The following is a 14843-nucleotide window of genomic DNA, read 5'->3' as shown; positions in this document are numbered from 1 at the left end:
AAAAACAATGTGGCTCGTACTCGTAAGCCGTGAGTTTTAGGCTGCACCAACACATTTTTCACCAAGCGACACATTAATTATTTTTTTCATAATTTACAATAATTTCCATCTGACTGTCGTTTCAAAGAAATTGCTTTTGCTAAAAGTCATTAGCACTACTTTTAAATTCGTGTCCCTTTGTAGTGGAGAAAATATGTTTAATCTAAATTCATGAGCTGGGGTTTCTATTGGGTATCTAAAAAATTAAAACTCTTAAAACTTTGTAAAATTTAGTAAGTAACAATACGAAAAAATGCTAATATAGAGCGGGCAAATTAAAGAGAACGAAAATTTTCTTTCCCGTAGTCATAACGAAAACATTGTTATACAATGTGAATTAGGTTCGAAAAGGTTAGGTTCCATATCATTATTTCCTTTCAATATGGAAAATTATGGAAGAAAGAATATGAAAGACGATAAAGTTCTAGACGACTTCATTTGATAAAAATAAAATGTAGTCTTACTTTTGTGAAAATTTCATGGTGGAAAATTTATGATAGATTGCCTTTGATAAGATTTTGTACGATAATGAATCTCTATGTATATATACAGAGCAGGAAACATGGCCCGATGAATACACAGCCGAAGAACAGTAATAAATTACGAATATTATTTATGCTGCCACTTGTTTTCCCTGTAGAGCCCGGCTCACTATAATGCTTAAGAAAAACAATACGTTAAACTTTCGACGATATTATAAGGACCTTAAATCTCCATAAAGATGCTTACGTAAATTAATTTATCCTGACTAACTGAAGTTTATTTTTACCATAATTTCACGTTTAAATCTATAAATAGACCTTTTTTTAAAGTACTTTAAATATATTTTGCATGTGTGCATAAATTATATAATGCTTTACTTTGAATCTGGTTTAAAGTGTTAAATGCAAACATGATTTTTTTTTTTAGATCAATTAAACAATTTTGTAAGTATTAAATTTCCGTTTTATTATAAATGGAGTTAATTTCGACAAGCACTACTTTCATTCTCATGACGGCCTGTCTCTAAAAGCGATTATTCTAATCCCCCTTTTAAAAGTATCAGCGCAGCGTTTCTTTAGAAATGGGAAAACTAGGACTTTAACCGTTATTATCTGGTTAATCAATAGCCTTTAATTTTTAAAAATAGAATAAAACTATATTGAATAGAAACTTGTACATCTGCACTGCTTATTCGTGTATCAAAAAGGTAAAAATGATTTTAAATTAACTGTAGAAATTTGAATACCAATAGTAACTTGAAAAAGTTAATTTCTAGAATTATGTATTGAGAATATTGAGACTATACTAGAGTACGTATAGATTGTCGGTAAACAACAAGCAGGCGATCGTTAGTATACGAATTCATGTGCAAGTAGGGGGAGGCGATAAACCGGACCGTGAATTGAAAACCGTTGATATTTGATAACACCTTGCATGCAGCATTGTCCATGGACGTCGAAAACCTTTGTGTTTCTGCCGCCTTTGATAGTATAATTTCCTAGATTTAAAATATATGTCTTTTTATGTGATAACGTCATATTAATCCATGGGCACTAACTGCATGCACGAAAAACCATAGCTTATTATCACGTTGCGTCTTAGCCGAGCGAGAGCGCGGAACAAGGGACAGATCGGCCTAAGCGTAATTTTATCGTCCTTAAACCGATTTTATTTTTTAATAAAAACAAAACAATCAATAAAATTTTCATACTTGCCTCAAAAGAAGAAATAAAATACTAAAATAGATATACAGGATGTTGTATAAATGAATAGAACATCGTGATTGCAATTAGCAACGTCAATCACTATGATATTAATTAACCTTTGATGGAAATTGGACATATATAAATTATTGTATTTATGTCTCTCGTAGGAAATGTTTCTTATGAGTACTTTGTACTAATAACATGTGACAGTAATTCTTGATTGTTTCTATTCCTCTGATTACTTATTAATTTTATTACGTTTAATGTTATTGATTTCACCGATATTTATTGTGTGTAAAGTCGAAAAACAAATATTATATCTAAGTAATTGTTTTAAAAATGTACATACTATTAACGTTAAATTTGAATTTTTCTTCGATATTATTTCGATGATTCTATTTACCGATGACACAATAAAACTTTAAGTTCAATTATTTTTAAAATTCATACTCACCTTTTGTGTTGTGGACGATATTTTATATACATAACTTCTACCCCAACGTAGACAGCGCCATAAAGATTGAACGATACATAAATAGCTTTATAACAAAGAAATATATATTATACTAGCTATCACCCGCGACTCCGTCCGCGCGCAGTTAAAAAAAAATAGATAAAAAATATATGTTGACCGATTCTCAGACCTACTTAATATGCTCACAAAATTTCATGAGAATCGGTCAAGCCGTTCCGAAGGAGTACGGGAACGAAAACTGTGACACGAGAATTTTATATATTAGATTTTACTCGGAGACGGTTTAGTGAATAATATCTTAGTTTACCTTGTCTTAGTTTAGTGCAGATATAATTTCGTTAGCAAAATGTAACATATTTGAATTTAGACATCATTAATAACTAATTGATACTTTCATGATTCTCTCTCAGTAAGTACTACCATTTATACTCGTATCTCGAATGCTGCAATTTATTACCACCATTTATCATTTCATCGTGCCTTGCCCACGTATGTTATACGAATATAACTTGGCTACCCGAGTCTCTAATATATCCATAAGTAATAACACACTGTGGATATCGTAAATGTTAACGGCAATTCACAGACGGTCTTTAGTATTCGATTCAGAAACTATTCCCGATCCTTTCATCGTCGTTTTAGAACTCGTTGTCAACTATAATAACTTTTTGTACGGTTAAATGTTGAATAAATATTTTATTTTTTATCCAAGCGAAAAACAATCGAGCGTTCATCACGCAAATAAAATAAAAGTTGCCAACTCCAATTGATTGAAACAACTTGCTATACTATTGCGGTTGAGTGTGATCAAAAACAAATTATAGTTAAACCGACTCTCTCTCTCTCTCTCTCTGCCTAGCTCGTATCCCACATGGTGGTGGGGTCGGCTTTTCCAATCAGTTTCCTCCACCTCGCCCTGTCCTCGACATCTTCATCTGAGACTTGGCACTCACTCATGTCTTTTAGCACTACATCTTTCCATCTAGTTTTGGGTCTGCCTCTGGATCTGCGGCCGGGAAGGGAAAGATGTAGTGCTAAATTACCGACGTAGTCCGGCGGCCTCCTCCTTATGTGACCATACCATCGCAGCCTACTCTCCTGCATCTTATCAGCGATATCGCGCACACCGAGGCTACCTCGCACGAACTCGTTGCGGATCTTATCGAGCCTGGTTACGCCGCACATCCATCTCAACATCTTCATTTCAGCAACTTGAATGGTATGCACGTTCTTTTGAGTTATGGCCCACGTTTCACTGCCGTATATGAGGACTGGTCTTATCATGGACTTATAAACCAAACCCTTAAGTTTCACTGGCATTCTTTTGTCGCAAGTAACACCGGTCAATTCTCGCCATTTTTGCCACGCTGCGGCTATACGGTGTTGAATGTTGCATTCCAAGTTCCCAGAAATGTGCATCATGCCTCCCAGATATTTATATTGATCGCACATGGTAACTAGTTGACCGTCGATGGAAATCGGTCTATTGTCGCTTGAATTTGGGTTATTAAAGGACATGTACTGGGTCTTTGCAACACTCAACACTAAGCCACCGGTTTGCAACTGGTGTTTCCAAGCCAGGAGTGCCTCTTGTAATTTTGCGTGGCTCTCAGTACAGATAGCTATATCGTCTGCATAGATGAAGGTCCACGCGTCCGAAGTTTGCGCTAACTCGGTAAGTGAGTCCAAAACCAAACAAAACAGAAAGGGACTGAGTACAGAGCCTTGGTGCACGCCTTCTGTGACCGCTATCGGTTTGGTTTCGCCCACCACAGTCCGAACCATTGATCGCGCATTCTTGTACATGTCGGCTATGATATTGATGTACGATTCCGGGATTCTCTTTTTCCGTAGACTCCACCAAATCGTGTCTCTCGGAACTCGATCAAATGCCTTTTCCATGTCCAAGAACGCCACATATAGAGGTCGGCATTTTGCGCGATATTCTTCAGCAATCCTGGTCAGAGCAAACATAGGATCAATTGTCGACCGCCCGGGTACAAAGCCATAATGATTGTTGGACAATGCGCATTCAGATCTTATACGATTGTCGATCACTCTTTCATACAGCTTCATAGTGTGGCTAAGGAGCTTGATGCCGCGGTAATTGTTGCATTCGTATCTGCTGCCTTTTCCCTTATAGATAGGAACTATAGTGCTCAATCTCCATGCCTCTGGCATTTTAGAAGAGAACATCATACAGTTAAAGAAGTTAGCGAGCAAGACTATTCCTTGTGCGCGCAGACATTTCCAGGCTTCTACTGGGATGCCGTCAGGTCCTACAGCCTTCCCGTTTGACATCTTTTTTAGAGCTCTTTCAATTTCGCTCGGGTGTATTGGAGGGATAAGACCAATATGCTTTTCCAGTTCTGGTAGTTGTGTAGCAGCTACATCTGGATTCAGTAACTGATGGTAATATTGATGCCAGGCTGATATGACATCTTTATCTTTGTACAACAACACTCCATCAGAACCTATCACCGTTTTACACCTTAATGGATCCTTTGTGCTTTGACAGCGTTGCTTTGCAACTTTATAAATTCGTTTTTGACCTTCCTTGGTGTCCAACTGCTCGTAAAGGCTTTTTTGAGAATTTGCTCGTTGCACTGCTATTATCTTCTTGGTTTTCTTCTTTACTCTCCTGTATTCTTCATGGTCTTCTTGGGATTGGGTGGACTGCCATGTTCTGAAGGCTACTTTTTTATTTTGAATAGCGTTTTTAACTTCTTCTGTCCACCACCACGTTTCTTTGTTGTTTCGTTTCCCCTTTTTTGTGCGACCAAGAACAGTATTAGCAGCTTTTAAGATGGATTTGCTGAGATTATCCCCTTATTATATTTATACCTTATTATATTTATCCCATTATAGTTAAACCGACTATTAAAAGTAAAACCTATACATTTATCTCAAAAATATACACAGACCACATTTAAAGTTTTATCTGAATGTGTTGCAAAAGATTAAGAAGGAGGTTATAATCATGTGAAATGACTGGATAGCACTTTATGTAAATTATTGTTTAAATCTCGAATGTTAATAGTAACAAAATGTGTGGGTGACTGTGAGTGAAGCACATCGTGTGATGGTGGGCGGTGTGGACACAGCATGACCACATGGATGGCGCTGTTCGGGCTAGTGTGGCTACTGCGAGTGCGCGGCTCCCTTTGCGGATGTGCGGCGTGCAAGCGCGCTCGCCATGATAACCAGGAAACGAGACAGACAGAAACACAGGACACGAGAGAACCACGATGCAGCACCAACTCTATCAGCTACGCTCCTGCAGAAGGTCCCCCGTTTGACGTCATCGCGCTGCAGAATTACACGCGTGATGCAACTGTACAAACTGATTTTGAAGATGATGAAGACCTTGATAAGATCGAACTGCAAATCTGCGAAGGTTGTAAGTACTTTTATTTTTTTTACTTACTTAATTTTAAGAAAAATGATTTTAAATTTGATATGTTCTATTTTTCAATACGTGGGTTGCTGTAGGTTTAAAATATCTTCGTGAGAATGTCAACTGGTCTTCAATAATATTTCGTCTTAACGTTTAAAATGTATTATGATGTTATATAACTTCAGGTCAGTTTCAATTTAAATTGATATCGTGAAAATATCGATAATTTTGCTTCACTGATAATAATACACAAGAAACATAAAACACATACAGAGTTATATTTATATTTTCAAGAATAACACAACAGGCAATGAAAATAGCGCTTGTTCTAGTTTTCTTATAAAGCCATCGGGCAGATGAAAGTTGAATTCATGATTCTAATATGTCACAACGTTGACAATTCTGGTTTCCGTCGCTTATATTCACTATTTGATATTCTTTCCTTGCTCCATTTATACGTTTTTATTTTAAATCAAATAACATTATGGACTTGACATCACATATCATAAATGTTTTATTAGGTGATTCTATTTGATAAACGAGGCATTAATTTTATAACAATTTACAGCAACGTTTTATTATTTGTTGAGTTTGAAAAAAAAATAGTAAGCTATTTGGTTCTCCTGAACATGTAATACATATAGACCAGACCACATACACTTCAGAACTTATTTCATAAACCGGCTTTAAAATGCGCCTCCACTTCAATAGATAATTTTGTAAGCATAAGTAAGTCGTTATAGTCATTGAAAATTAAGTTTATTTTGCAATACCTGTACTATATTAAAAGCGGTCATGCTTCTGGTAAGTGGTAATCTAATATTGCTTTATATTCGATGCTCTGCAGAGCGATAATGCTAATGTAAATTACAATTTATGAACATCATACTTTGCACTCAAATGTTCATATGTTTCTGTATTCGAATGCTGCACGTTCATTGACGTTGTTTTATTTCAAAGCCATTGTTTACTTTGACGAGGTATTTAATAGTTACAGCTTCTCCAGTTGTGTTAAGACTTGATCCGGTTTAGCCTTTAATAGTGCACAAATGGAAATTATAGTAGACTCTGGCTTGTGATTCAATTGTTCTATGAATTGATAGTCTTGGATGTGTTTGACACACTAATTTTTTTAAATTCTTAAACCGGTACCAAAAATTTTTGATGGAATAATAGTTAACAATAATAATAAAATTGGACGAAAAATGAAAGGGTGATTTAAATATTTGACGCAATTGCCAATGGCCACTTTTCAATTTTTAAATATATAGATGTTATCATTTTATTTGTGAATCAAAGTTGAGTATCATGACTTGTTATTTTATTTGGAAATTGAACGAACAGTCTACGGTTCAATAAACGTGACGCTTCTTTACCCACAATACAATTTGCGTCGTTTTTAATTTTTACCGAGTGAATAAAGAGGAATCAACAAATTTGTAGCATATTTTTGACTAAATGCCGACACAAGGTATATTAGTGTCACTTAGGTATTTTAACGACATCAGACGACCGCTCGTCTGCCACCTTCTACTAAAAAGAGGAAATAATAAATTCATTTCATATTTTGTAGCACTTTTATTTTGTTCGCAGCGAACGTCGCGAACTATGATTGCGGGCGTGAGCAGGCGACGCAAAATCCGGAAGTCGAGCAGTGTATTGCAGGAAGCTTACAGGTTCATATACAGATGTTAATGTACTTTTTATTAATGTAAAACGCTAAGTAATATACCAAAGGCTATTTTATAAAGTTAAACAAAGGTAGTTATTAGATCTTTCAGCAAACGCTACGATAAATCTTATCACTTCGAGTACTTCAATAACTATTAAAGTCTAATTACAATTAATAATAACTAAAACGACAGATTACAAATTTTAGAATTTGGAAAATATGAAAAATTTCTACAAATCTACGCAATTACTAATTAGTAACAAACAAATACTGTCTCTTCAAATAAATCATTGCTAAGTAATAAAAGTGTTTCATAGTTTAATATTTCAAAAAATGAATTGCATCCGCACTAAATATCATGAAAGGAATTTCATAAAAACGGTAACGTATTGAATTCTTTCTTTCAGTCTTGTTCAGATTCCGATGATTCGATATGGGAGACAGCTGATGTTACATTGGAGCGCGGAACAAACGGTCTAGGACTGAGCATAGCTGGTGGCGAGAGTGGAGGTGATATTAGCATAACTCGATTGGCTGCTGGAGGTGCGGCCAGAAGTGACGGTAGATTGCAAATAGGAGATATTTTACTACAGGTAGGAAGTAACAATTTTAAAATCCATTTACTTTGAACTTCGGAACGGTAGACATATAGGTATATGTTTATGCTAGAAGTACGCACGTTTGACACCAGATCAGTGCAACTAGAGAACCAGATAACAAGATAAAGCAATGAAATTTAAAACGTGGTACAATTTTATCGTCTCGAGGACAGTTTATCATTTTTATTAATTTTTGTTTACCTACCGTATATCTAAACAAGTCCATCAATGTTGTCTAAAATGTTAAAGCTGTTAGACTTCAAAATGAAGCCTTTAAAACGTCAAATTAAAGTCTATACTTTAATTCTTGCGACATCAGTTCTAGACTTGTGTTAACTTTTATTCTATTATTAAAATAAGCAGTATGAAACTCTTTTGAAACATTTCGTAAATGGTCAACCCGAGAATACCTTGACAATTTGTATATTCAAGTAAGAGAGTGTAAAACTTTTCTGTTTAACTAGATAAATAAAACTTTCGAAATTGGCTTAATGAAATATTACGTCGGTGCAAAATTGCAGACGTCCCCTACGGTGTAATTTTGGCGTACTATATGCTTTTAATCTGGGAAAGGTTGAGTTATGTCTTCTACCTTTATTATTTCTAACGTATGTTTATAAAATTTATTTTAAAATTTATGGAAATTTTCAACAGAACTTAGCTGTTCCAAAAAAAGCTTTAAGAGAATAAGTAGCTATTTGAATTTGCTTTCGTCAAGACCTATTATCGTTGTGCCGTACACGACGGGTTCGGATCCCACGGCACAACCTACCTTAGAGTACGTCTTGCAAGGCTTGGCGTAATATTGCAAGTATATGAAGTGGCACTTACCAACTCGATGCCCCCGCCTGCAGGTGCCTTGTCACTCTGTCGGTGTCAGTCGAGTCAAAAAAGTCATTGTCATACAGTCTAAAGGCGCCAGCAATGCTGCACTCCTGATGCACCGCTTCGCGTAAGCACCATATAGACACGTTATCGGACCGAACGCGTGAACTTAGCGACTCTGTACGTTAAAAAGTCAACACGTATAATGTGCTCCCTAACTAACTCCCGTCCACTTCCGATGCTGACACGATGAACTCTGCGAATCACTCTTTTCCCCGCCCCGCGCCCGTCTGTAGCGGAGAGGGATTTCGAAACTACCCGCTTGTGCGGGAGAATAAAAATGAGTCGACCCGACCTACCTTCTTTAACCTTTAAAACCGCCAAATTCAAAAGGGCATTAACGTGACGTAAGCACATCGCAACTATACCGAACATTTGTAATTATTTCAGTACGTGTTCTTAATACTGGTTTCACTACTAGTAAATATTGTTTTTCTAATATACAGTTTTTTATGTTTTTTTATGTTTACTAATTCAGAATTATTTTTTAGGTAAACGAAGTATCTTTAGAAGGTGCTCCTCATTCAATGGCAGTTGATGCTTTACAGAAAGCTGGAAACGTCGTTAAATTAGTAAGTTTACTTCTAAATCATAAAAAAACACTAACTTAAACACGTATAACAATTGACTGAACTGTTCCTAATATATAGAGAGTTCGAAGAGCTAGACGTCCTAAAGTAGTCACATTATGGCGAGGAGCACGAGGACTTGGTCTGGGAATCGCAGGAGGTGCTGACGACGCAGCGGGAGGAGGAGGGGTCTTCATATCACACATCGCAGTCGGCGGAGCAGCACATTACGATGGCAGATTAAGACTTGGAGATAAAATATTAGCCGTTAGAGACGAAGATGTAAGTGACGTCACTCGCATGGATATTATTGGCTGAATATAATTTTCACAAACTATATTATCATTATCATATTAATAATGGTTCATAAACTAGTAATCGATATTATACAAGCCTTACTGTTTAATTAACTAGTTCAGTGAGAGGCAGTAGTTAAAAGGTATGAAGGTTTTTACAACTTGGCTATTGTCAATGTCCCACTAAAATGTATTACGGTTATCTTGAGACGTTGGAGCTAATTATTTGGAAATAATTATGAAGGTTACAATTAAAATGCCTTTATGTATTTACTATAGTTAGTAGTTTTTTTTCGGATGTTTAGGTCGGAAACCAATTTTAGCAAATGCTATAATTTTAGGGAATTGAAACATCATTAATTGGTGCAACACATGCAAAGGCGGTTGCAACACTGCGCAACACTGGAGAGCATGTTACTCTCGTCGTCTTACCTGCTGCTTCCATTCCGCCTGCAGCTCAGCCCACACAACTTTATACAAGTAAGAAACACGTAGGATGTCTAAATTAAGAATTAAAACTGAAGAGAAACCTTCCGATTTTTATAATTAATCCTAACTTAAGTAAAACTTTTCAACAAAATACTAAATCGAAATAGAGATCTGACCCTACAATTAGAAATTAACGTAGCTCTAAAGGAAATGTGACACAATGCTTTGCATATATAATGATGGTCACAGCAAAAATTCACGGAAATAGCCTAATGAACATACATGATAGTAAATAAAATACAATTTTGTTAACAGCAAGAACACAAGCAACATCGTGTTCGACACTACACGAGCTTACAGAAGAAGACCCAAGTAAAATTCCAAGGTAAGTCTATGAATTAAGCATCAATCAATGCCTATAAGATAAAATTGCGTAATATATTTTTATTAACTTAATTCTTTTTTAAAATCACGATCGAATAAAAAAATTAAAGCCATTATTAATGATTTATTATTAGTTTACATCTACTTTACGAGCTTCATAGTCAATTTAATTTAATAACCCACAGTAAAAACAAATGAATCATTACCAACCAAACTAATTCTTTTTTTAAATATCACTTTATATCATTAATTTTTTAAATAGTTATTAGTTTATTGATGTTCATAAATTATAATGTTTTATAACCAACAATTTTAATTCAAAATCAAAACAAAATAATTAAACTTTTTATAAATCCTATTAAACAATGTTTGTTTGTATTATTGCTTAATAACCTGTCGTAGTTTGTATCGTTTATGACGTCTACTTTGGTAAAATTAATAACTGCAAACTGTCACTTTAAGTTTTTTTTTTTGCTAAAAATGTGACAGCTTTTTCAGTTCTCTTTTCTTACGTAGATCTTCTACTGCCCTATTGCATAAAAACATATTGTTGTCTCAATTTTCTCGAAGACAATGATGAAGAAGTAAGAAGGTAGAAAATATTTCTGTTCGAGTGTTTCGGCAGAATCTCACTTTTATGATTCTTGTTATTTAGATGCGTGCGCATGGTTAGACTGGTGCGATCCGGATCACGTTTGGGTATGGACATTGTCGGAGGTCTAGGCGGTGAGGACACTTGCAGTGGTCTGGAGGAAGAGGCGTGCGGTGTGTTTGTATCAGGAGTATCAGTGGAGGGAGCTGCGTATGGCATGTTGTACAGAGGAGATAGGATACTAAGCGTCGATGGCAGAGATTTATCAAGAGCAACACATGAACAAGCTGCAGCGGCACTGAAGGTAACTATATTTATGAATTCTGATTTACTTTTTTAATAATTAGTAATAGTTTTTAAAAGGTCTTTTCTTCTTTACAAAAATTATAGAATATATGTATTTATTCCTGATCCAGAATATCTACAAACACCTATTCATCTATCAAATAATTATAGCTTGCATTTCTGTTTTAGTGTTTTGATCTTTTTCTGTTTTAATTTAATTGCTATTCGACTTAAACATGCATTAAAATATAATTCATCTATTGTAAATATTTCAAATGTTAACATGTAAGTAAAAAAACTTTTTTTTCTGACCTCTTTATTATTAACAACCAGTAATTTTGAGTGTTTTTCTAATAGATTTATGTTACAGTCGACGCACATACAAGATAAAAAATATAACAGCATTTAAAGTCAGTAAAACAAAGCCGCGGCGGATTTTTCCATTTTATTGCGCACTAAAATATACTGAAGGCGGTTCCCTTTGAAGAGCGTTTATATGCTTCATAACTCGAGTCTCTGATGTCTTATTGAAATGAAATACACCTTATCCTATATCCGAGAGCAAAAGTAATAACCTTATAACAACCTTATCGAATTGCGAACCCTAGAGTATTGATGTAATGTGTGTTTCCTTATTTTTTAACCAAAAAAAAAACTTGTCATTGGAACAACTGTTATAATCTGTTATTATCTACAACTATTTTATCATCCTTTTCATCTTTTTAGTTACATACAGTCCATTGTACTTATGTACCTACATCGTGTGTGGTGATTATCAACATGTTTAGTAAATAGCTATTTTTATCAAGCCTATTCTATCCTTTCTGTCATAATTTTAATTCATTATGTTAGGATGTCCTAAACAATCATTACTATCTTTAACAAATTTTGCCGTCTTTCGAATTTTTCTGGTTTGAATTACTAAGAAAGATGTTAAACATGGACAGCTGTCTTGCACTAGCTAGTAATTGCTGAACAAACAATTAGTGGTTATACAGTAATTGAAAACTTTTAATTTCCAATATTTAATTTGGTTAGCGATTATTATATTATACGAACATTTATTTATGGATTATCTGAATTCATGTGTATATATTTTGTTTGTATTGTAGCAGTATTCTGGCAGCGCCGTGACGATAGCTGCACAATACCAACCGGAACACTACGAGAGGCTTCGCGCTCGTATTCGGGCTATCAACGCGGCCGCCATGTCGCCACACACGATGCACCCCACACACGTTCCTGTACATCCTGATTTACACGCTATCTATCCCAGGTGAGTGACAGCAAATAGCTACAAAGCTAAGGGCAGAAACCGAAGAAGTTATGTGTGAAAGTGGAGATATATGTAAGATATGTAAATTCTGATATGACGGCTGATAGAGATGTATGAAGAAGTACTGACAATGCGCATATCCTCCGCATGGAAGCGCTGGGAGATGAAAGGTAGGGATGGAAGAGCTAGGAGATGAAAGCTGATCGACAAATGTTATTCAAATATCAAGAGTTCTGATTGCATTGCCAGCCATTTTAAGTCTTCTAAAAAGCTTCGATCAGCAATCCAGTATTTTGTTAGTCAAAGGAGGAAGAAATAAAGTAAAGTGGATAGGCACAAGACTCACTTTACCTCGTATCCAATGGATCTACTTTAAAAAAGAAATATCAAAGTTAAACAAATGTAATTGGCAGATCGACTTAAAGTTTTATGATTACGTGGAGACGCGGCAGTTCCTTGCTGAGGCGAGATATTTTTTTTTTTTGTTTTTAGAACATTATTTTTCAAGGTTATAATAATGTACTAACTTTAACCATTTGTTTGCAGGTAGCAGTAAACTGACTGAATCCACTACTGTCTTGAACAATTCTAGTTAGAAAATAAATCAATTTTGTCAATAGTTTTATGAAGGACAATATTTACGTATGTATGTATATAAATGTATTTTTATTTATAATATGAGTGTGTATTTATGACGTTCACAAATGTTTATTGATTAATTATTAATATTTGCACATTATTTAAATATCATAATCGTATTCTTTTAATAATTGAAATTTAAACATGAGAAAGTTTTTTGTAATAATTATTGTAATTAATATCACTTTTAGAATAGACAATTTATTGATCAACCTGTGATATTAAGTTAAATGTTAGAAATAAGACCAATTGAATACATTAATGGAACTAAATAAAAGGTAACATGAATGTCGTAACTTGTATTATTTCTTAAAAACCTCCTAATTTCTAATTAACGACATTGCTTCTCATTGCCTCTCTCCTTTACATGAAGGACTGACAATTTATAATTTAATCGTGTAACAGTCAATGGTCCATGGTCACATAATATCAAGAGAACCTCTAGGTCGCACCTTTATTTCAACAAAACATTTGGCAAAACTACGTCATTTCATGACTCGTCTCACGATAAAAATAACAAGTACTCAGGAAAGTAACTTAGTTTAGTTTGCTATAATTCTGTAACCATATGAATATTTTTGTCACAAAAGTTTAAATACAATATTTATTTTATGTTTACGTATGAACGAGTTAAACTTTTCTTTTCGTAACTTAGCATAACATTTCGTGTCTTGACGTGAAACTTATTTGAAGCAAAATATTCCTTACCCTTATCATTTCAAGTTTTGATGCGGACCAAACTTGACGGCGACAGAAGGTAAATTACAAAGTTCAATCTCGCAGTCTTGTCTGCGCAATACGCAAGAATACGTATGTTCTCAGAGATCATATCAAAACTTTGAAGTACATCATAATACCACTTTCTCGGGTTTAATTACTACACCCCAAAATGCCAACTTTATGTTAACTTGGCATTTTCAAGTTCAATGATTAAAACGATAAAGGCATAATCCTTAATTTTTATGTGTCCTGTTTTCACTAGAGTATGGTTAATTAAAGTAGACTATTCTTATAACATTTGAAATGTCTTTATACCGTCAAATGTGAAGTTGTAATTTGTCCCACTCCAATCACACTAAATATTTTCTAGTAAAAAACACTATTCTAATTAGTAAAGATGGAGTCCAGACAGTCTACTCTGTTTCTATATTATTGTAAAAAAAAATATATTGTGTAGTTATTTAACGAGTAAAAGAAATATATTACTATGGCCATACGTTCACGGTACACCGCAATTAAATAAGAGTAAGTTGAATTTATTTCTATAAGTTTGAAAAAAAGAAAAAACTAACGGTTTCGAGCTCGCCTGTGGTTTCATTGAATGCATTCATGCGAAGAAATGAATGAAATCGTGCGCACTGGATTCGTATGTGGCTAACGATTAGCTATATGAAAGCTAAAAACAAAAACTGCCAGCTCGCAGACCACTTTCATGATTGGTTTCTTTAGCTTAGTAACTTTTAACAATTACTTTTAAAAGAAGTTTCGTCATACTGAAAATATTTTACTATATTATTATTCAAATTTTCCCCGGTATTTAGCTGTGTATTTTTTTTGTTTTATATTTTAATATGCACTTTTTAAAATACCGATGTTGGAAGTTATTAAATTGTTATAG

The 14843-nt window shown here is 34.5% G+C and overlaps 1 protein-coding gene across 1 annotated transcript; it reads left to right on the top strand.

Moving 5' to 3' along the window:
* The first annotated feature begins 5132 nt into the window (after positions 1–5132).
* On the top strand, positions 5133–12590 carry LOC106720699 (disks large homolog 1). The gene is made up of 9 exons (XM_045679001.1): positions 5133–5602; positions 7193–7275; positions 7679–7864; positions 9247–9327; positions 9406–9606; positions 9962–10100; positions 10365–10434; positions 11089–11329; positions 12426–12590. Exons 1-9 carry the CDS (start codon positions 5308–5310, stop codon positions 12588–12590), a joined length of 1461 nt encoding a protein of 486 aa, XP_045534957.1. The 5' UTR covers positions 5133–5307.
* Positions 12591–14843: the final 2253 nt, after the last annotated feature.

Source organism: Papilio machaon, chromosome 8 (genome assembly GCF_912999745.1).
Source record: "Papilio machaon chromosome 8, ilPapMach1.1, whole genome shotgun sequence".
NCBI classification, from domain to species: domain Eukaryota; kingdom Metazoa; phylum Arthropoda; class Insecta; order Lepidoptera; family Papilionidae; genus Papilio; species Papilio machaon.
The sequence above is the reverse complement of the archived record's forward strand: the minus strand, read 5'-3'. Positions and strand labels throughout refer to the sequence as shown.

What these genes read in the sequence shown, in the direction of transcription:
- LOC106720699 (XM_045679001.1), top strand. Translation starts at nt 5,308, where the DNA reads ATGACCACATGGATGGCGCTGTTCGGGCTAGTGTGGCTACTGCGAGTG. An exon ending in GACCCAAGTAAAATTCCAAG is followed by an intron (nt 10,435 to 11,088) that starts GTAAGTCTATGA and finishes CTTGTTATTTAG; the next exon opens with ATGCGTGCGCATGGTTAGAC. An exon ending in AAGCTGCAGCGGCACTGAAG is followed by an intron (nt 11,330 to 12,425) that starts GTAACTATATTT and finishes GTATTGTAGCAG; the next exon opens with TATTCTGGCAGCGCCGTGAC.